At 35.5% G+C, this 22226-nt stretch overlaps 1 protein-coding gene across 2 annotated transcripts in view; it reads right to left on the minus strand.

Annotated features, from left to right (window-relative positions):
- Positions 1–5306: 5306 nt before the first annotated feature.
- The window catches only part of ADAD1 (adenosine deaminase domain containing 1), a 33053-nt gene continuing 16133 nt past the window's right edge, over positions 5307–22226 (minus strand). Inside the window, exons 7-11 of one of the 2 annotated variants that reach the window (XM_019741384.3) lie at positions 21940–22110; positions 20772–21001; positions 13984–14221; positions 9434–9566; positions 5307–5420 (exon numbers count right to left, since the gene is read on the minus strand). In XM_019741384.3, coding sequence (XP_019596943.1) covers positions 5307–5420; positions 9434–9566; positions 13984–14221; positions 20772–21001; positions 21940–22110 — 886 coding nt within the window. The remainder of the gene's footprint in view (positions 5421–9433; positions 9567–13983; positions 14222–20771; positions 21002–21939; positions 22111–22226) is intronic. The other variant, XM_019741385.3, reaches the window with a different exon arrangement.

Raw genomic sequence — 22226 nt, forward strand, 5'->3', positions numbered from 1 at the left:
TTAGTAAAGTAGCTGGATACAAAATTAATATTCAGAAATCAGTTGCAATTGTATATACCAATAATAAAACATCAGAAGGAGAAATTAAAAAAACAATCTCATTTACAATTGCTTCAAAGACTACAAAATACCTGGGATTAAATTTAACCAAAGAAGTAAAAGATCTGTACTCAGAAAATTGTAAGACACTGAAGAAAGAAATGAAAGAAGATACAAATACATGGAAATACATACCATGTTCATGGATAGGAAGAATTAATATCGTTAAAATGTCCATACTGCCTAAGGCAATATACATATTCAACGCAATTGCTATCAAACTACCAACGACGTTTTTCATAGAAATAGATCACATAATCCTAACATTTATATGGAACCATAAAAGACCCCAGATAGCCTCAGTAATCTTGAGAAATAAGAACAAAGTGGGAGGTATAACGATACCTGACATCAAATTATACTACAAGGCTATAGTAACGAAAACAGCATGGTACTGGCATAAAAACAGACACATAGTTCAATGGAACGGAACAGAGAGCCCAGAAATAAATCCATGCCTATATGGCCATTTAATCTACGACAATGGAAGCAAGAATTTACAGTGGGGTAAAGATAGTCTATTCAATAAATGATACTGGGAAACCTGGACAGACATGTGCAAAAAAATGAAGCTGGACCACCTCCTTACACCATATACAAAAATAAATTCAAAATGGCTTAAAGACTTAAATGTAAGATCTGAAACCATAAAATTCCTAGAAGAAAATATAGGAAGAAACTTTACAGACATTATCCAGAGTAAGATTTTTACTGATATATCCCCTCATGCAAGGGAAGTGAGAGAAAAAATAAACGTGGGATTTCAAACTAAAAAGTTTTTTCACAGCAAAGGAAACCATCAATGAAACAAAAAGGGATCCTACTGAATGGGAAAAGATATTTGCCAATGATATATCTGATAAGGGGTTAATATCACAAATTTATAAAAACTCAACTCCAAAAAAACAAACAACCCAATTAAAAAATGGGCAGAGGACATGAAGAGACATTTTTCTAAAAAGGACATACAAATGGCAGACATATGAAAAAATGCTCCACTTCACTAACCACCAGAGAAATGCAAATAACAACCACAATGAGATACCACCTCACCCCAGTCAAAATGGCTATCATCAATAAATCAACAAAGAACAAGTGCTGGCGAGAATGTGGAGAAAAGGGAACCCTTGTGCACTGTTGGTGGGATTGCAGATTGGTGCAGCCACTATGGAAAACAGTATGGAGGTATCTCAAAAATCTGAAAATGGAACTATCTTATGATCCAGCAATTCCACTCCTTGGTATCTATCCGGAGCAATCCAAAACTCTAATTCAAAAACATTTATGCACTCCTATGTTTATTGCAGCACTATACACAATAGCCAAGACATGGAAACAACCAAAATACCCATCGGTAGACGACTGGATTAAGAAACTGTGGTTCATTTATACAATGGAGTATTATGCAGCCATAAAGAAAGAAATCTTTCCATTTGCAAGAACATGGATGGACCTAGAGAACATTATGTTAACTGAAATAAGTCAGACAGAGAAAGACAAACACCATATGATCTCACTTATATGTGGAATCTAAGTAAAAGAATAAGTGAATGAACTAATCAGAAAGTTTCAGAGACATAGAGGAAAAACTGAGGGTTGCTAGATGGGAGGAGGGTAGGGATAAGGGGGAAGGTGAGGGGATTAGAAAACAGTCAGTAACCACAAGATGGCCACGGGGTTACGAAAGTTAATTTGGGGAATGTAATCAATAACGTTGTAAAGATTTTGTAGGGTATCCGATGGACACTTGTCTCATTAGGGAGACCACCTCAGGGATGATGTAGATGCCTGATCACTGCACTGTACACCTGAAGCTGAAGCTGAACAATAATGAATGTCAACTACAAGTTCATACATATAGTTACAAAAAGCAGACTATAGCATTAGGAACAGAGACAGTGGAAATGTATTGGTTGTGTTCGATGTCAGAGGGATAGTGGATGGGGGGTGGGGGGTTGACACAGTGTGAAGGATATAAATGATAAACATCTATTACTTTGTTTTGTGCACTTAAAATAAAATAAAAAAAGAAAAGAAATACAAATTTAAAAAAAATCTCATTGGTCAACTTGAAAAGATGACAGGGAACCAAGTACTTATTTCAAAAACATAAAGAAAGAGAAACAATCCAGACTTTTCTGTTACCAACTATATCCCAGGTATCAAATAATATGTAAGTGGACATTCTTTTAATGGAAGCATTCCAGATGAGAAAATCTGAGTATGACCTGCAACCCCTAATCAAATCATGGATTAAGCGATGATTATCAATGACTACTAACATTACAAAAAGACAGACAACCTAGCCATTGCATCTTCTAATGAATGTAGACATTGTCTATGATGTATTCTTGCTAAAAAAATAAAAAATAACGAACCTGAATCTGACAGCCTTTAGATTTTTAGATTTAATTGTTTGTTTCAGGAAATACAGAGGACAGAGGAACATGTTACATGACATCATGGAGCTGTAAGCAACAAAAACGAGTTTGTGGGACATGGCAAACAAGGGACCCAGTCTTTTTCAATAAAAGAACAAAACAGATGAAATCTATAGATTAAGAGATAATTAACACATAAATTTCAATATATGATATCATTTTGATCTTGGGTCCAACAATGTATATAACAATTATGAGATAAGGGGAGAACTATTAATTTTCAAGTTGTGCTAACTAAATTGTGGTCATGTGTGTTCATGTGTGTGTATATGAGTCCTCATATTTTACAGATACATATCAATGTATTTTCAGATGAAATAACATCTGATATTTGCTCTAACATAACCCAGTTTGGGGAGATACATGTCAACAAGATTGCCATGTTTTCATAATTATTGAAGCTCAGTGATGGGTACATGGGGATTCATCTACTATTTTCTGTTTTTGTATGTTTGCAAATTTCCCTACTAATAAAGAAGTTGTGGAACGGTGTTTCAGTGTCAGTCAGTCACCTCCCTACACAAAATCCTTCCAGAGCTCCCCTGTGCCTCCCAAACTGAGAACATCTGCTAGACTCAACACTCAGCATTTCCATCAAGCGCTCCAGAGCCTCAAACACTGTGACATGTGCCCTCTAATCTGTTTTATCACTTCCAGTTGGAATGGAGTCTCTCTCCCATTGTTGCATTCTAAATTTCACACGGGCTTCAGTGCTTGCCTCATGTAACAGAATCTTAGAGCTGAAAGAGGGCTTAGATGCAATTAGTTTAGTGGTTTTTGAACAATTTTACAAGTTTAGAAGTGTAAATTTAGAAATTTACTTTGCTTCAAGGAAAGTATCTTGTACAACCCAATACATAATATATAAAAGAAAATAAGCATTGCTGCTTTTGACAAAGGGCAGCCTGGAGCCCTTTCTATCAGGCTCCATCCCTGAAAAAGAATGACAACCACTAGTATCAATTTCATCCTTGCAAATATAAAAACTGAGTTGAGAGAGATTAAATAACTTGTAACGGTCATCAAGGCCAATACTGGGTTCCACGGCCATCCCTTGCCCCATCTATAAATGCCATACTGCTTTATCCTTCATTTATTCTCTCGATAGCCCTCTCTAGGTATCTTCTCTCTCTAAACCAAAACACTACATATAATTGACATAACATAGAGAAACACTCAGAGACTACATGTTGAATAAACACATGGTACTTACTAGATTCTGTCTGTAAAACAGTTGGTATATTTGTTTTATCTTACCCTTAAAACTGTAAATTTCTTGAGAATATAAATAGTCGTTTACTGATTCTCATGGAAGTGTCTAACGCAGGGCCTTTCCCAGTTAGGCAAAACTTTCAGAGGCAAATATTAGGCAGTTGGTGCTCTCCCTAGTATTAAACGTTTAGTCCAGAGCAAAGCACCCACAAATGTAAAGAGCCAAGAACAGGTGAAAGATCTTGCATTTTCAAAGGCAAATACACTATCAAAAAAATAATAGAAATATAGGCTGGAAAAATCAGCTGTGGAAGGAAACAATACAGGAAAGAGACTACAAAATTTTAACAAAGAAATACCAGTTTGGAGAAATAAGCAATAAATATTTAGTTGATGAAAATAGAATTTAATAATAGAATATGCTGATTCCTATGAAAGTGCTCATATTGGACCCTTTTAGCCTACCAAAAGAAAAAGGTAATTTCACCTGGTTCAACCTGGTATTAGTAAGTGTAGTCTAGTCTACTCAAATATAGGCATGTCTTTCTAGGATGACCTCGATATTCAACTAAACTCTGCCATACTTTGAGAACAGACAAACAAAACCCCTACCTCAACCTCATCAGAGATTATAACGGTTCATGTGGGGTAGCATGAAACTAATAAATTTAACAAAGAGCCAAGCTAAGAGGGACAGAGTCTGAGAAGCAATAATGTCTAATTCACTGCGACTGGAGCTAAGAAACAGGTTGAAGATGCTCAAGTATGGAACAAACTCACAATTTCACTAAAGATGTACATCCCTTTTTAATCATGGTATAAACAAATATACAGCTAAACAGTCCTTTATAATCTAAATTATAAAGGATTAAATCAGATTTGGCTGGATCTTAAATGACACTTGAAAATGGGCAACCTTAAAGCATTTATGATATTCATCAATTAATCAGAACAACTCACTTATCAAATCGTTCCCTAACATGGTTAACACTTTTCTGCATTTGCATGTGCAGTTTGCATTCAGGAACTTCTCTGGCAAGAGAAATTATATGTTTAGTCACTGCTTTTTACTATCACGTAGCATGGTGACTGCAAATATTAGGCACTCAAATGTCTGTTGAATTAATCAACAAATGATTAAGAATTATTATTTGTATTCTTGGATTTTAGTTTTTAACAAAAATAAACGGGTGAGATACTAGGACACAATGTTGAATATCTTTGCTATATGGATAGCTTTAAAACAAAATCTTAAAAAGAATGAATTTTCCTTTAAACTCCAAAAGGGTAGTGGCTTTATAATGTCTGTAAAAATAAATATAAAATGGCTACATAATGAATAAGGTAATTATTTTTCCAAAAAATAAAATTTCAAGACCCTAATGTTTCAATGAAATTTGACATGGATATTTCCAAATTTTCAGCAATCTCTGGACACTGCTGTTGCAAGATTCTGATTTTGAAAGCTGAAAACCACCAATATTAAAAAAAAAAATTTACTAGTCAAAACACACCAAAAAATAAGATTTTTAATGTGACAATAGATTGCCTAACTCACATACTAAATTGCTCTATACAGGGAGATTTCACAATCCAGGAGCCATAGCCATGTTGCTTTAAGTAGGATTTCAACAAAGTTTTAGCTTCTTGATAGGATCCAGACATACACTATAGAAAGAAAAAAAATTGAATTATAGGATATAGGCAGAATTTGGCTTATGAAAAGTATGTAGCCCTAATCTTGTTTCTTTAGCTTGACATCTTAAAAATTAATGAAAAAATTTTTGAATTCCTATTTTTTCTCAACACTATTTTTGAAACTAAATTTTCTTTCCCAACACTCCTAAAAGAATTTCTTCTGTTTTAACATTTTTAATTAAAAGAGTAATCATACTCATTATAGAAAACTTGAAAAATAGAGGAAACATAGAGAAGGAAATAAAAAATCACCTGTAATCCCCAAACTACAGACAACCATTATTCATATTTTGGTTTATTTCATTTTTTTTATAAATGAACACATAGATGAACTAAAAATAAAGCTTTATTGAGGTTTAATTTACATACCATAAATTCCCCACTGTAAGTACACAGTTTGATTTTTTTTTTCAGTAAATTATACAGATATGCTACCACAGTCCAGTTTTAAAACAATTCCATCACCTGCAAAGAGTTCCATTTTCAGTCAGTCTGTATTCCTGGCCCCAGCCCCACGCAACTACGAAGCTACTTACTTTCTCTAGAGTTTTGGTTTTTCTAGAAATTTCACAAAAAATGATGAACACAGTACGTAGTCTACTGTGTAAGGCTTCCTTCAGTAAGCACGTTTTCAGATTCCTTCATGTTGTTTCATGTATCAGTAGTTTGATCCTTTTTTTGCTGACTAGTGCTCCACTGCATGGGTACATCACATAGCTCATGCATTCACCAGCTGGTGAACATCTGAACTGTTTCCAGTTTTTGGCTACTATGAGTAACGCTGCTGGAAACATTTATGAATGCGTCTTGGAGGGATATAAGTTTATGCTTCTCCTCCTATGTTTACCGCTGTAAGTAACTGCCCAACTGTTTTCCAGAGTGATGGCACCATTTGACACTCCTGTCAACAGTGCAAGAGCTTTCCAGTTCCTCCGCCACGAAACCTGGATAGTCACTCTTCTGGATTTTAATGCGTGTGTGGCAGTATCTCACTGTGGTTTGATTTTGCATTTCCCTAACAACTAATGAGGCTGAGCACCATTTATATGCGTGTTTGCCATTTGTATGTAGTCTTTGTCCCCTTTAAAAACTGGCTTGTTTGCCCTCTTGAGTTTTAAGAATTCATAGTATGTTCTAGATCCAAGACCTTTGCCAGATGTATGATTTGTATTTTATTTCCAGTCTGTTGCTTGTATTTTCATTTTCTTAATGATGACTTTTGAAATCAAGTTTTAAATTCTGGAGTCTAAATGGCCAATTTTTTCTTTTATGGATTGTACTTTTGGTGTCGTATCTAAGAAAATTTCCCCTAACCTAAGAATACAAATATTTTCTCATGTTTTCTTTGGCAGTTTAATAGTTTATCTCTTTTAGATCTACGATCCATTTTTTCTTTTTGGAATGACTGATACGTCAAATTAGTTTTTTGTTTTGCCCACAGATATCCGACTGTCCCAGTGCCATTTGTTGAAAAGACTATTCTTTCTCCCATTAAATTACCTTGGCACCTTTGTATAAAATCAATTGACTATAACCGTGTGGGTTTATTACTCTTCCATTGATCTACATGTCTATCATTACATCAATACACTGACTTGATAACTGCGTTTATGACAGATTTGTAACCGGGGAGGGTGAGTCTGCCAATTTTACTCTTTCTAAAACTGTTTTAGTTCTTCTATGTCTTTTGGATTTACATACCAATTTTAGAATCAGCTTGCCAATTTCTATACAAAAATTTCCTGCGATTTTGATGGAGTTTGCATTGAATCCATACATTAATTTGAACAGAACTGACATTGTAACAATTCTAAGCTTTCCAATCCCAGAAATGGTACATCTTTCCATTTATTTAGGTCTTCTTTAATTTCTCTCAGCAATGTTTCATTATTTTCAGTATGTAGGTCTTGCACTTGTTTTTATTCCTAAGTATTTTTCTTAGTCTTTTTAAAAATACATTTTAGTACAGAGGACCTGGAAAATACATAGTATTCAACATTTGGACCCATTCAGAACCAGTGTCTAGTGATTGTTAAGGCTTTACATTCCTGTGTTTTACATATCCCACTATTTTTGTTTGAAACCTATTTCAGTAACATATTGTAGCAACTCTGTGGACTATTTTATTGTTCAAAGGCTGTACATTTTAAAAATTGTTTAAATTGTTCGATTCTAGCTTGTTTAAATTGTGAGGTCTGTTTTCTACATGGTATGCAGCTGCTTACTTTCTCTAGAAAGTTCTCTTCTGTTTCTTCCACGTTTTTCTTATTTTTATGTCTTAGCCTTGCCTCCTAGTGGTTACCCTGCATAGCTTATTGATAGGCAGATGATTTCAGCAGACATTGTACTCAAACACCTTAAACCTGTAAGGCCTGCACCTTTTTCTGATCCATTTGTGAGTGTGTGTGTGTGTGTGGGGGGGGGGGGGGGGTATTTAATGTTGTAGCCAGTTCTGTTTCAGTTTCTTTACTGGGTTCCCTTGGGTCTACCAGCACATGAATGTAGTTTCTCATTCTCAGTCAGCCAGGGATATAGAGAGAATAGACGTCAGGCCTTCCATGGCTCTTTCATTACCAAAATCCATCCAAGTTACTAATTGGTCCACCATTTGCCCCAACCAGGACCAGCAAAGTAACCTTGGGCCAGCAAAGTAAGTGATTTTCCCCATTTGTTTCCTACCAGGTTTGGCGCTTTTCACTGACAAAGCCACAGAGTTGGGTCACCCCTGACCCAAAATCAAGTCTACCCCCTCCAGCAGCAAGCCTACTGCTTTCGGTGGTATTCTCACTGGTAAAACTACAGTTCTTACCATTCGAACAAGCAGAGAGGAAGAGAACAGGAATAGCCTTGAGCAAAGGCGAAACAAACTCCTCCTGCTCCTAGCCAAAGCTCTAGCAGATTTTCAAGAACGTACACTTTTCAATATGTTTTCTGCCTTTAGTCAATTTCCAAGGATGTGAAAACATTGTTTTTTTGGCCTAGTTTTATACTTGTTTTTATAGAGATGATATCTTTATGCTGCCAAAACCAGAAATTGACAAAAACTTTTATACTTAAAAACATATGTGTACATACACACAAACCTGTAGTTATTAGTATAAGTGCATTAAAGATTGGGTTTATACAGTTTGAGCACTAAGGTATTGGTGAAATGAAGAGACTTTCACATATACCACCTCATTACTGAAACTGAAATTAGATTATCAGAAACAATTTATATATGCATATATGTATATTTAATAACTTGATAACACAGATAAGTTATATTATGAGCACGTCTCATATCATTTTATGTTGAGTGAAAAAAGCAAATTAAAAAGATCATTATTCACTATGACCTCAATATTTTAAGATCATACACAAAAATATATACCACGACACGAAAGTGAAATAAAATGCTTATAAGTTAAGAGTATCATGTTTGAATAGTTGATGGTATTACAGGTAATATTTTTTCCTCTGTGCCTTGAAAAAATTGCAGAATTCTCTACTCAAAAATGCATTATGTATGTTAATACTAAAAAAAGAATAAATATTTTTAAAGAGAGAAAATGGCTATCTACATCACCTACTGAAGCCCAAATCACATGAGGAAATTATAAAGTTGTTTCACAACTTTAAGATAGGAAAACTAATTTATTTGGATATATTAATGTATTATTTTAGAATACTTAACTTGTATGGTTAGCACAATTAATATCATATATAGAACAAATGTGATTATCATTTTGTTTCTCTGGATATGACAGGTTTTGAGCAATACTGTCAAAGCACGTACCATACTGAGGTGGCTATTTTAAGTGGCAAAACAGATCCAATTTCTGGCATGTTCATTTAAAAATTAATTTTACCACTGCATGGCAATACCTGATATTCAGTAACTATTCAACCAAGTTTTGCTACTACCATCACCCCAAGGTCACCACACTGCTGTTGTCTTCAATTACATTTCTATGATTAACTGCATTTCTTTAAGGACTTACCTTAGCTGCGTGGTATGTACTAGCTTCAAGTACATCGTCTTTCTTAGCTTCACTGGCAAGCAGGTTAAATCGACTTAACATTGCAGCCTTACAAAGCCGACTTGCCATGGACACACCACTTTTAAATGGGGAGCTAAGATAGAAAGGAACAAAATAGTATTCAATGATTTATGCTGGCAATTGTAGGGATTAAAATCAACATAGAATAAACAAATATTTATCTCAATTATGTGCAATGCATATAGTGAAATTTTTTACATATTCTGAATATTTACTTTATGAAGTTAATTTAATTAAATTACAGTTTAAGTTATATAGTATTGCATTAAAATTAAAGCAGGAGATGGCTATTTGGAACCTTTCTATCGTTTGAAGCAAAATTAATCTACGGTGATCCAAATTAAAACAGTGGGTCTACCGGGGACTGACTGCAAGAGGGCATAGAAATATTTCCCAGGATGATAAAAATGTCCTGCATTTTGAGCAGGGTGATTGTTACATAGAGATACACAACAGATACATCAGAACTCATTAAATTGTACAGTGCCTGTCACTGTATGTAAATTTTAACTCACCAAAAAAAATATACACACGCATTTCACAATTGTCCAGATATACATGTGCCTGTATGCACATGCAGGTATAGATTTCATCTATGTTTTTAATAAAAGTGATTCCACACATCATGAACTTTTTGGCTAGTGGACCTCTTTCCCTTCACATCTTCTCATTAGCTGCTCTTGTGATAGATTACAAAAACTGCACAAATCCTTCATTCCTACCTCCACACATTTTACACTATGATTTTTCAGAATCTCCCATCAATAAACTGTGTTTGATTTCCTCTCCCCTTGAATTTGGGCTCACTTTGTGACTTGTTTTAGTGAATAGAAGAGACGATGTACCAGTTCCAAGCCTGGGCCTCAGCAGCTTTGTCCTCATTCTCTTGGGACTGCTCTCTGGCCATGTAAGCCACCTGGGACTAGTCTCCCAGAGGGGGAGGGAACACATGGACAGGAGCCCAGCTGTCCCTCTAAGATCAGCCAAGTTGACCTTCAATTAACCTAGAGCTGACCCTAGGTGCATGGGGCAACCCAACCAAATCAGCTCAGTTGACTTAAGGATTTGTGAGCAGTAGTAAATGGTGGTTGTTTTAAGCCACAAAGTTTTGAGGTAGTTTATATGCAGCAGTAGCTAACATATGCTCCTGTGTATGAAATCTATTGACCTCTATATATTAATTTTCCGCCATGATACTTTGTGTTGTGGTAGGATTACAGATGGGCTTTTCAAGTAGAAAGATACCATATGCAAAAAGCAGTAATTTTTCAAGTAGAAAGATACCATATGCAAAAAGCAGCAATTTTACCTTCTCCTTTCCAATATTTTATATCTTACTTCTTTTCATGTCCAAATACATTAAGTAAAATGTAAAATTAACAGCAATAGCAGTAAACAGTCAAGTTTGTTCTGGATGTTAGTGAAAAATGCATCTGAGTTTTCATTATCAATTGTGATACTTTTGAACTAATACATTTTATTCTTAACAAAATTATCTATTCCTTTTTTTATTGAGTATCTTTATCTAGAATAGTTGTATAGCTGTATTATATATACCTTCTTAGAATTTATAGAGATGAATACATGGTATTTTTTCCCTTAGATCAATAATTTTGACAAATTACAATAAGAGTTTCTAATCTGGTATTATTTCTATGATATTACCGTCCTCACATTCTTAGGAAAAAAACCCAATTGGTACTGTTGTATAAAAAATATTTTAATGTACTGCTAGATTCTGCTTCCTAAAATTAGTATTTTATTTAGCAGCTCTGCTTGAATATAAAAGTGACCTTGTTCTGTAACTTTTTTTGCTTCACGTAAGCATTTGGATGTTCTCCGTATTTTTGGATAGCATTGGAAATTTCTGCTATTTAAAGGTTTATAAAACTCCTCTGAAACACCCTGGAATCATGCTTTCCTTGGGAAAAAGTTAGGGTAACTTTTTGATAACTTTCTCATGAAAATAATGTTTAGATTTTTCTTTCATTTGTACCAGTTTTAGAACTATTTTTTTTCCTAGAAATTCATGCATTCCAACCCAGGTTTTCAAATATATTTGCACGGTTGAGCAAAGAAGTTTATGATTCTTTCAGTTTTCTGTTTCTGAGTACTTTACTCCCTCACTACTTTGTATGAGATTAGCTAGTGATATTTTTTCAGGAAATCAACTTTTTATGGTTACTTAACTTTTTCTGTTCTCTAGCTCTTTACATTTCTAGTATTATTATTTTCACCATTCTGCTTATTTCCATTATTTGTTGATATAAGCATTCAAAGTACTGGCTTTTCCATCCAGCTTTACTTTAGCTGTACATCCTACAAATTCTGATATGAATTTTTTTTAATACCTTTGTTTTCTAACTATTCTGCAGTTTCATTCTACATTTCCTCTTTGAGATAAAAGTTACAGAACTTCTTTCTCAGCGAAAGGAGTCTCTAGTATTATGATTTTGTCATTTATAGTTTTATTACATCACAGTCAGAGAATATTATCTACTGACTGCTTCTACGTTTTAGAATTTGAGATTTTTTTGTGGCCTAACATATGGCCAATTTTTGTCAGTGTTCTGTAGGTTCTTAAATGTAGGTGTATTTTGTATTTTTATGGTGTTTTTAAATAAGTCAATGAAATCGACCTTGTTATTTAAAACTACTATATCTTTGCTTATGTTTCGTCAACCTGATCTACCATAAACTGAAAGAGGTTAATTATTGTCTCAACTAGTAGTGTGTTTCCATTTTTCTTCTCCCATAATTTCTGCTTTATAAATGTTGATATTATGCTATTGGCTGCACAGATATTCATAACTGTCTGTCTTCCCTGTAAATTAACTTTATATTGTTAAAATGTCCTTGGCTTTATGTAATGCTTTGGTGCTGAATTACACTGTCTATTTAGATCACATCTGCTTTCTTTGTGTTTGTAATCACCGGGCAAGCATTTAACCATAATAAATGAGTTAAGTTCATTTTACGTTTATTAATTTCATCTCTATTATACTATTAGAGGCGGGATCAAAAAATGTGGTGAATGCTGCTGCAAAGGGCCATCCAACAAAATGCAGGGATCTTCAATACAGGAAGCAACGTGTTGAATCTTAGTAACAGTGTGTGACAAGTTTCAACTTGTTTGGTGCAGTCAGTCGGGTGTGATCTACGGTTGAGAGAAGGTGTGTTTTAAAGTGTGCTGTAAATCATCCTCCATCATGACAGAGATCTGTGTCACATATTGCATCTGGTACAGCAATTTCTGTCAAATAAAAACATTACAGTGTGTCTTCATCCACTTTATTCACTGGATCTGGCACCGTGCGACTCTGGCTCTTCCCCAAAGTCAAAATGATTCAGGACATCCAGGCAGCCATGACAGCACAAAAGACACTCATGAAAATTCTTCCAGAACTGCTTCAGAAAGTAGCAAGAACGATGGGATAAGTGTGTTCGAAGTAAGGGGGAGTATTTTGAGGGGGAATTAATGGCAATGTGCCTTTTACTGTAATAAGTTTTTTATTTAAACATTCACTGTATTTTTTTATCACACGTCATATGTTTGTAGTTTTTTAACTTTCATAAAAGACCTGTTTTGTTTGCAAGTGTGTAGTTTGTTATTAACAGTCATACACTTCTTTATGATGATTCAAAGCATAAATAGCATAATTCATTCAAGCTAAAATAATCACTAGTGTGCTTGACTGAGTTTGTACCAAGAAACATTTGTATGTGGTTGCAATTTGTCTTTCACAAAGAAAGCAAATTTAGGCATTTAAACTTTTAACATTATTCATTACCTCACACTAAAAGAAGGGTTTAGGTTTTACTTCATAATCAATGGTAGGAGTATCACAAAGAAATGTCTAAAACACAGTGTATCACGTGTAAGAACAAAGGCTTTGGAAATAAAATGTCCAGATCAGATTCCCAGTTGTGTCACTTACTACTTGGGTGACTTTAAGCAAGATATTTAACCTAGCTTGAATCTCAGTTTCTTTACCTGTAAAAGGACAATAATCTACAGGGTTATTACAAGAAGGCAGCATACCACAGTACAACAGTTCTCACACTTAACTGCACACAAGTAATACTTGGGAGAGCATGCCAAAAATACCATTTCCTGAGTCCTAAATCCAGAAATTCAGATTCAGAAGGAGAAATTTTAAAGCAAATACATTGTATGGTTCTAATGCAAACGGTCATGAAACGATGCTTGGAGAAAGACAGGTTCTGGAAACTGATTCTGAATTCTGGCTCTACCACTTACTTAGCAACTTCAGTAAATTATGTAACTTCTCCAGGCCTGTCTTCTCATCAGAAAAAAAAAAATTTTAATTGTACAATGCCTGCAACATAGTCACGTTCAATTAATTAAACTATTATTACTGTTATTGAGAATTTTTTAAAAATGTATCAAAAAAAGTTAGAATAAAAAGTGTATTAAAATGTCGTCTTTCACTTAATATGTGATTTTACAAGAAATTAGTTGTGCTAACCTTTCAGTGATCTTCCCACTTAGGCCATCCACAATCTCCAAAGAATTGTCCCCTTGTGCCCAATTCAAACTCAAGGATCTATATTCCACATTTGTTTGGAGTAGATATGCAGAAGGTACTAAAACTATTTGAGGTCGGTTGACCAAGTAAAATATTGGAAGTTTTGAAGTGAGTGCATCATCAACACGTTGTTTGATAGCAATTTCTAAGCCTCTAGTATCACTGCAATTCGCATCACCTAAAAAGCAAAAACAGAACACCACAACGTCAATACAGGAAATCTTTTCCAAAGATTATACAGGAAAAAATAATGGGAAAGACTTTGAAGTCCATTTTGTTATCCTTCATGTTGTGACCTTCCCTTTCCTACTTTCACTCTTAGCAGCTACTTCTCTACTCTTTACCAGAACCAGGACATGGTGACAGCAGTCAGAATGTCCATTCAAAAAAGACTCTTCTACAGAAAATGATGAATTAACATTCCAGTGAATAAAAGCAAAGGGCCACAACTGACTCAGAAAGAACATGGCACATTTTCCAGGCTCTGCCGGAAAGAATAGGCAATTCTGTCTTGAGTGCTCAGATCACAGCATGAAATCAGCACAAATGCAGCAGATAAATATGGCTGACAAAAAGTGGGTGAAAGTCAGCCATTTTTCCACATCTAAGGGCCACAAATTACAAGTTACAGTATTACAATGTTCTAGTTTCCCAACACAAAGTTTTTAATACACTGACTGACCATTTCTGGTTAAAACTGTGGGCAATACCATGCAAAAGCTTGGAGTTCTCAAGATAAAATAATTGTTGAAGAAGAGACCTCAAAAAGATGCAATGTTATTAGTATAAAATAGTGGGATGCATCAAATTTAGAACTGAAGGTAGGGAACAGCCATTCCTATTTAAGTTAGTGATTCTGAAGCAGACCTCCCTCCTTCTTTTTGTGTCCACATCATTGACATTGTTGAGACAGCTACTGGACTTACATTATTATGACTATTTAGGAACTAGAGATGATGTAAAAAGAGTATGAGTGGCTTTTGATAACACCTTTTTTCTAAGCACTCCTCTCTCTGAATGTTCCCAAGCAAGAGATACTGACAAATGAACGCTAACGATATGCTTGTGCACAGAAAAAAAGTTGGGAAGAAATAAGGTCTGCGGAATAGTTACCACAATCTATAATGAAGACATGAGTTCAAAAGAAAATGTTATGTATTTATTACGCACTGTCCTCCAGACTAAATGTGTCCCCACAAAGTTCATATGCTGCACCCTAACCCCCAAAGTGATGGTATTAGGAGGTGGGGCTTTGGGCGGTGATTAGGTCATGAGGGTGGAGCCCTCATGAATGCGATGGGCACCCTGATAAGAGGCCCTTCCCCTTCTACCATATGAGGCCACAGTGAGAAGACAGCATCTGTGCACCAGGGAGTGGGCCTTCACCACACACTGCACCTGACAGTGCCTTGATCTGGGACTTCCCAGCCTCCACAACTGTGAGAAACACATGTCTGCTGCTTAAGCCACCCAGTCATGGTATTTTTTTGTAGCATCCCAAACAGACTAAGGCATATTGTAATGTGATGATGACAATGGTTGTGTCTAAAAATAGCAAGACATGTTTGGAAAAAGAAAAAAAAAAACTCTACAAGTCAAACTCTGTGTTAAAACTACTTAAACATCAAATCGTTTTACCTAGATGTTTTAGTGGGGTGGTGTAAAAGCTAATTTAATAGAACATAATCAAGAATATTAATATTTTATTAGAAATTTTACTTTTCCCTTCTATATGTAACTTTTATTATGAACTGTATCTGAGGTATGAGTTTGGTTATATCTTGAGACTAAATCTTGTTTCTGAAAAAATGTATCTCTAAAATTATATCCCTCAATTGGAAAATTTGTATTTCATTCATCTGAAATGATCTGAAATAATAACATGAAACTCAGGTTAAAATCAAAGGGTAAATCTTTTAAAGACTATGGCAGACCTGACCTGACAGCTTTCATGCAGAGAATGTCTCAGGAGCTTAGTCTACCATAAGTAAAGCCAACAGAAATGGCTGCTGAAACAGCTAATACAAACTGAAGCTGCGTTAATTAGAACACAGGTTTAGAACACAACACAATATCACTAAAGAACGATGCCCTGGTCATACCACATCTGGAACGGCATATTTAGTCTGAGGCATTATGTTGTAACACTGTCACCCATGTGTTACAGAACATCTGGAGAAAACACACCATGTTCCTGTGAAACACAAACGATATTTGGATAGGTGAAGACAGAAAGGCAGGAAGTGCCTTGTCTTTGTGTCTCTAATGCTCATCTGTATTTTATGTGGATGGTGCCCCAAGGGAGTCGGTAAGTGCGCACAGCTCCTAGCATGTAGTAGGGGGCTCAATAAATGGCACATGAGAAAGGAGTATAAGAGGTTAGGTCACAGAGAGCAGGGGTCATCAACCCTGGATGCACATCAGAATCGCTAGGGACGAGGACAGTAATGCACTGCCAGTTGCCTACTGTAAAAGCTTCTAGAAGAGCATGAAGGGCAGCAAAAAGAGTAAAAAGTGACAGATCAAATTTACTTTTTAAGTGTTCCAGGCAGCAGAGTTAGCATTAAGTATAAAAATAAAAGCTCTTTCAAAAATAAACCAGGCTGACTGAAAGCATGTATTCCTGAAATGTCTGCTGACCTCCTAATATAAGCCAGGCCAAGGTCAGTGTGGCAAAGCACCTGACTTCAGAGCATCAGGCGTAGCAGAACAGCAGTGAGATTCCAAGTACTGGCTATGCTCAGATATGGCTGTCAGAGCTGAACCTAATCCCAAAAGCTCAGGCTCTGCTCACTAGCAAACTGAATGATTCAAATATTTTAGGAACATTCTGGACCGCATATTATTGATCTGACAAAGAGACAAGAATCCACACCAGAACCTCTAAAGTTATCAAATGGTTCTTAAAAGTCCATGAACTGTGTTTAAAACAGACTCCTTCACTAGGAGGGAATCAGCATTTAGTATTCTCTACATTCCAATTGTACAATTCAAATCAACACATGAAAAGGGTCCCTGGGTGGAAATAACCTCTGGACACACATTCTTGAAGTATTCAGACAGATGATCTTATCTTAATAGGATACCGAAGGCAAAATATACCTTTAAAAGCTGGAAAAATATAAATCCAACTATTTTTAAGTATCTAAGCAAAGTGATTTTTTTCCATATTACTATATTATTTTCTGTTGAATTAATAGTAAATGCCTTTTTAAATGCAAGCCTAAGATTTTTTCTTAAAAAAGAAAAATATTACCATAAAATGACAAAAGGAACATCTGAGAACATCTGCAACATAAAATATATTTCTGCAAACTTTTTGAAAAGTTAAATGAAGTCTTAAAATATAATACTCTCTTCATTTGTAACTGATCTATTAAATTAGGTTTCTAAGAATCAAAATGAAGAACTGCAAAGGATTTTGTACGGCTTCAGAGAAAAGAGGACAAGGCATTATAAAAAACAGACTCAATCTATATTGTCACTTGGTACAGGAGTAAGGGGAAGCAAATTTCCATTCTAAATAAGAAGGAATTGTTTTTAAACAATTGGAGCTATTTCATTAATGGAGTAGATTGATTAAAGCCCACATTCCACATTACTGGATGCTTTTAAACCAGGGTGAGATGATCCTCTATCAGGAATGGCATAAAAAGAGTTTACAGTGAGAAGCTGTACTAGATGACTAACAAAGTTCAATGAACTCTTCAGATTCTTTTAGTTATCCAAATCACACCGTTTTGGTGTACTCATACTTTAAATGCATATTTTTCAAAGTGAGCCATCACACCATCTGAATCAGAATCATGGCAGTGCTTTTACAATGTATAGTCTTTAGCCTTGAAACTCCTCGCCCTCTCCCACCCCCACATAGAGATAAGAGGTTCAGAAATCTGCATTTTTTACAAACAATTGAAACACACTAAAATCATTTACATTACCCTAGACAGAACACCAACAAATTAGTTTTCAATGTGTCCCACAATATGCCAAGAAAGAAGGAAGAAGCAATTTTACAGACTTCGAGTGTTTTTACAGCTACCTGGTGTCTCCATTGCTACGTGCAAGATGACAGTCAAAATGACAAGATCTAATTGTTAATAAGTCCATGTTCCAAATCATTAATACCAAATAATTTTTAAAAGAATTTGTATCCATCCTTTTAAGAAACAAAATATAGCAGAGTTACATCATACAAATAACAAATTCTAAAAGATTTTTCTTCACAAAAGTCAAAGTGTTGCGGAAAACGGCAGAGACCAAGAGACTCAAGCGGCACGCAGAGATCAGGGAGAACACAGCTTTATTACGCCGGCGGGCTCAGCGGGATTGTTCCCAAAGACTGAGCACTTACTGGGGTCGGGCGCTTTGTTTTATAGGGTTAGGCCTCCAGGTTTGGGGGGGGATTCGCACCATTGTTATTGCGGCGCTAGGGATTGGTTAAATCTGGCCGGGGTGCCAGGGAGGTCCGTCCCTAACAGCTGTGACCACTCAATACTGTTTTGATGGGAAAGCCTCTAACTGCTATGCTCGCAGGGAAACTGCTCCGATAAGATATCGCAGGAGGGAGGGGACGGAAAGCTCCCAAGGCTGTGCTCGCAAGGAAACTGCTCCGATAAGGTATCACAGGAGGGAGGGGACGGAAAGCTCCCAAGGCTGTGCTCGCAGGGAAACTGTTCTGATAAGGTGACGGAAAGCTCCCAAGGCTGTGCTCGCAGGGAAACTGCTCCGATAAGATATCGGAGGAGGGAGGGGGATGGAAAGCTCCCAAGGCTGTGCTCGCAGGAAAAAGACCGTCCCCACAAAAGAAAGCCTTAAAAGCTAAATCTGTGATTCTAGAAAAATCACAGACATTTCTTGGATAATTTAGAGACATTTATCAAGAAAAAGAGTCTTTCCTAAAGGTTGATGTAAGTTTGAAGTGCCTGAGAAAGTATGCAGAGGGTGCCAAAACAACGTATACACATTTTAAGAAAGGAAAAAAACTGTATTAAAATTGTAATACTCAATATATACCGATAACAAAAGATGAATACAAGTCATGTGTATACGTTGTTTTGGCACCCCCGTTATGAACTGACTAAAAGAAAACATGGTAAAGACGAACTTTAGTAATCAAATTAAATCTAAGAAAAGAAGCAGTTAGAGAAAACCATTTTTAAGGGTGTGAATAAACAGGCACTCTCATGTAAAATTGCTAGTCGGAAGATCTGGAGGGTAACTTGGTAATATTTTCTAAAATTGCATACATTTTTGACCTGCAATTCTTCTTCCAGGAATTCACCTTACAAATATACTTTAAAATGTGTGAAAAAGCAATGTAAAAAGGTCATTCACTATAGCATTTTGGCAGCTGTAAAAGATCAGAGACAATCTAACATTCCATCAAGCTACATCTGGTTAAATAAATGGTACACTTATAGTACACTTATACAAAGAAATACCATACAGCAAGCCATGAATAATAATGAGGGAAATCTTTATATACTCATAGGGAAAACTTTCCAAGATATACTGTTAAATGAACAAAGATGCAGAAGAGTATAAAATTGTATGATCCCATTCACGTAAAAAAAAAAAAAAAAAAAATGGAAATTGTGCACTTACTTCTATAAGCATAGACTATATTTGGAAAGAAAAGCAACAAACTATGTCACAAACATGGAGGCCACAAAGGTAAAATGGGTGCCTGGGTACTGCAATGGGAGGGAGGCTTTTCACCGAATACCTTTTGAATCTATTGAATTATGAACTAAGCAATGTATTCCCTATAAAAAGAAAATAAGCTTAATATTAGAAAACTAAACAAACAATAACCATTTTCCTATTTAAAACTCATTAAAGCCAAACCAAACAACAGTGGCAAGAAAACACAACAGTCTGTACACTCGTACATACTCAACTGAAAAAGTATTACCTACAAGAAAAGTCCCTTAAAACATGGGTATAAATACACACACACACCCACACACCCACACACACACACACGAACAGAAACAGCACCACCTATAAACAAAGACATTAGCCATGTGAGGATCTAAAGCTTGCATGTGTAACTGCTACCAAAATATAAGCAAAAAAGAGCCACATAATGGTAGTATTTGTTTCACCAGAGTAATTAAAACTTTGAAATACCTAGGGCTTCATGAAAACTACAGAAATGAGCCCCAGAATTGTCTGTCAATGAGATAATGTCTGGAAAACCACTCAAATATAAATACAGCATTCTGTAATATCCCCCACCTAAGTAAGAGATATTTACTAATTCACATTATTTATTTTTGTGTTCTAGTTACTTCCTACTCAGACGGATTGAGATAATAAAGAAATGTATGAAAAACGTATAAGGGTAGGAAAGAACCTAAATGGGTATTTAATATGTTTCTTATTTCGGGGATAACTAAATATTAGCTATTATATTTGAGAAGTTCAAGGAAACATCTAAAAGAAAGGGGAAAAACTGAATATTGTGCAAACTAAAGTTCAAGACAGAATACATATAACTGGCTAATGTAAAAATATTAATTCTTGGCCTCCTGATCAGATGACAAAAGTCACATTATACTAAGTGTGATTACAAGTTACCATAAAATGAAAAGCTCAACAAAACAGTGAATCTGGTTTTTTACCTTAAAGCGTCCCATATGCAAAGCCTGATTTTTTACTGATTAAAAAAATACGGTGTGTTTATGTGTAAAAGAGCCAGGAGGTACTGGATCCCCACTCACCAACGAGTATGCTGCTGATGTAAACTGGCTGTATAAAGTGACTCAGCAACGCTCCCTGTACACCAAGCACTTCCCACTTTGTCAGTTTGTCACTTGAGGACATGCTGCTTACTCTATTAACAACATCTTCAGGACAGTAGACCGTCAGATAAATTTTGCCTTCAACAGCCACGTGGAGACTCAGTTCTTCATTGGCTTCAAACGCAGATATGGAATGTGGATTAAGACGCCTAGAGAAAGAAGAGAAAGTGTCTTCCTTTAAAAAACAAAGCTGGCAAAGTAAAATCTATTAATATATCCACCGAAGAATTGTTCTCAGATATGCTTAATTCCAGTAACAGAGACAGATGCAAACCCGAAGCAAGGTTAAGATGAATGCCAAACAGAAAGTAACCAGATTTAGACCTTCCAACAAACATAAATTTCTTATTATTGCCATTCTTTATGTCCCTTAAGAGCAAACAAAAACCTAATTGTTCTTCCCACCATAGTTTGTGAGTTATTTTCTCTGTATGAAAAATTTTAAAAACTGCAAAATGAGAGAATGAAAAAAAGTGACAATTTGCATTCAAGATTCATCTTCAATAAAATATGTTAAAACAATAAACTCTAAAATTATTTTTCTTGAAGTTTCTCTCCAGGAACCCTCATTGGTCTTGTTTTCAAAGGTGTTACTGGAAGGATTTTTAATAAAATATTACCCACCATTATCTCTAGATGGTCAGACTTGAAGTGAATTTTACTTTATTCTTTGTGCTTGTCTGTATTATTGAAATTTCATGCTGAATCTACCCATTCATCAAGATAACGAAGTTTTGGCCATACACTGACCAGAAAAACAAACTATATTCCTTAACTCCTGTATGAATATGTGAAGAGTGCATAAATCCACTCTTTCCTAAAGTTTACGAAGTCTTAAAGCTAGAAAGGAGATCTGCAATAGCATAGGAAAGTAAGTGCAAAGTACACGGAATATTTAAGTAGTAGTAACAGGTAAGACTGAGGGAGAGAGAGGGAGAAAGAATTGGTGGCCTCCTGCAGTCTACAAATAACATACCAACGTTGGAGGGAGACGATGGATACGTATGAATTTACTTGCCAAAGGGATAGAGAATGCCCGACAAATGGCCACCGTGTTGCTTTTAAAAACAACTTCCATAATACTTACAACTGTGACTTAATCTGGGCTGATCCTTTAGGCAACTGGTTCATATAGAAGTAAATGTGGACGTTCTGTTTGAGAGTGAGTAAACTAGAGGCTGGTTCTGTGCAAAATATTGATTTGTCCATCATAGCAGGATTTTTGCTGTAGAAGAGTAGAAGTTGTCTATAAAAGTACCTAAAATAAATAGGTTATGCTTTTATCAAGTCATAAAATTTAAAAATGTATCTTAACGAGCATCATATTCTTAGGTGTCATGAGCAATGTGCCTGTTCTGTCAGAAGTTCTGATGC

The sequence above is a fragment of the Rhinolophus sinicus genome, chromosome 15, assembly GCF_057876585.1.
Source record: "Rhinolophus sinicus isolate RSI-liver-muscle chromosome 15, RSI-T2T, whole genome shotgun sequence".
NCBI lineage: Eukaryota > Metazoa > Chordata > Mammalia > Chiroptera > Rhinolophidae > Rhinolophus > Rhinolophus sinicus.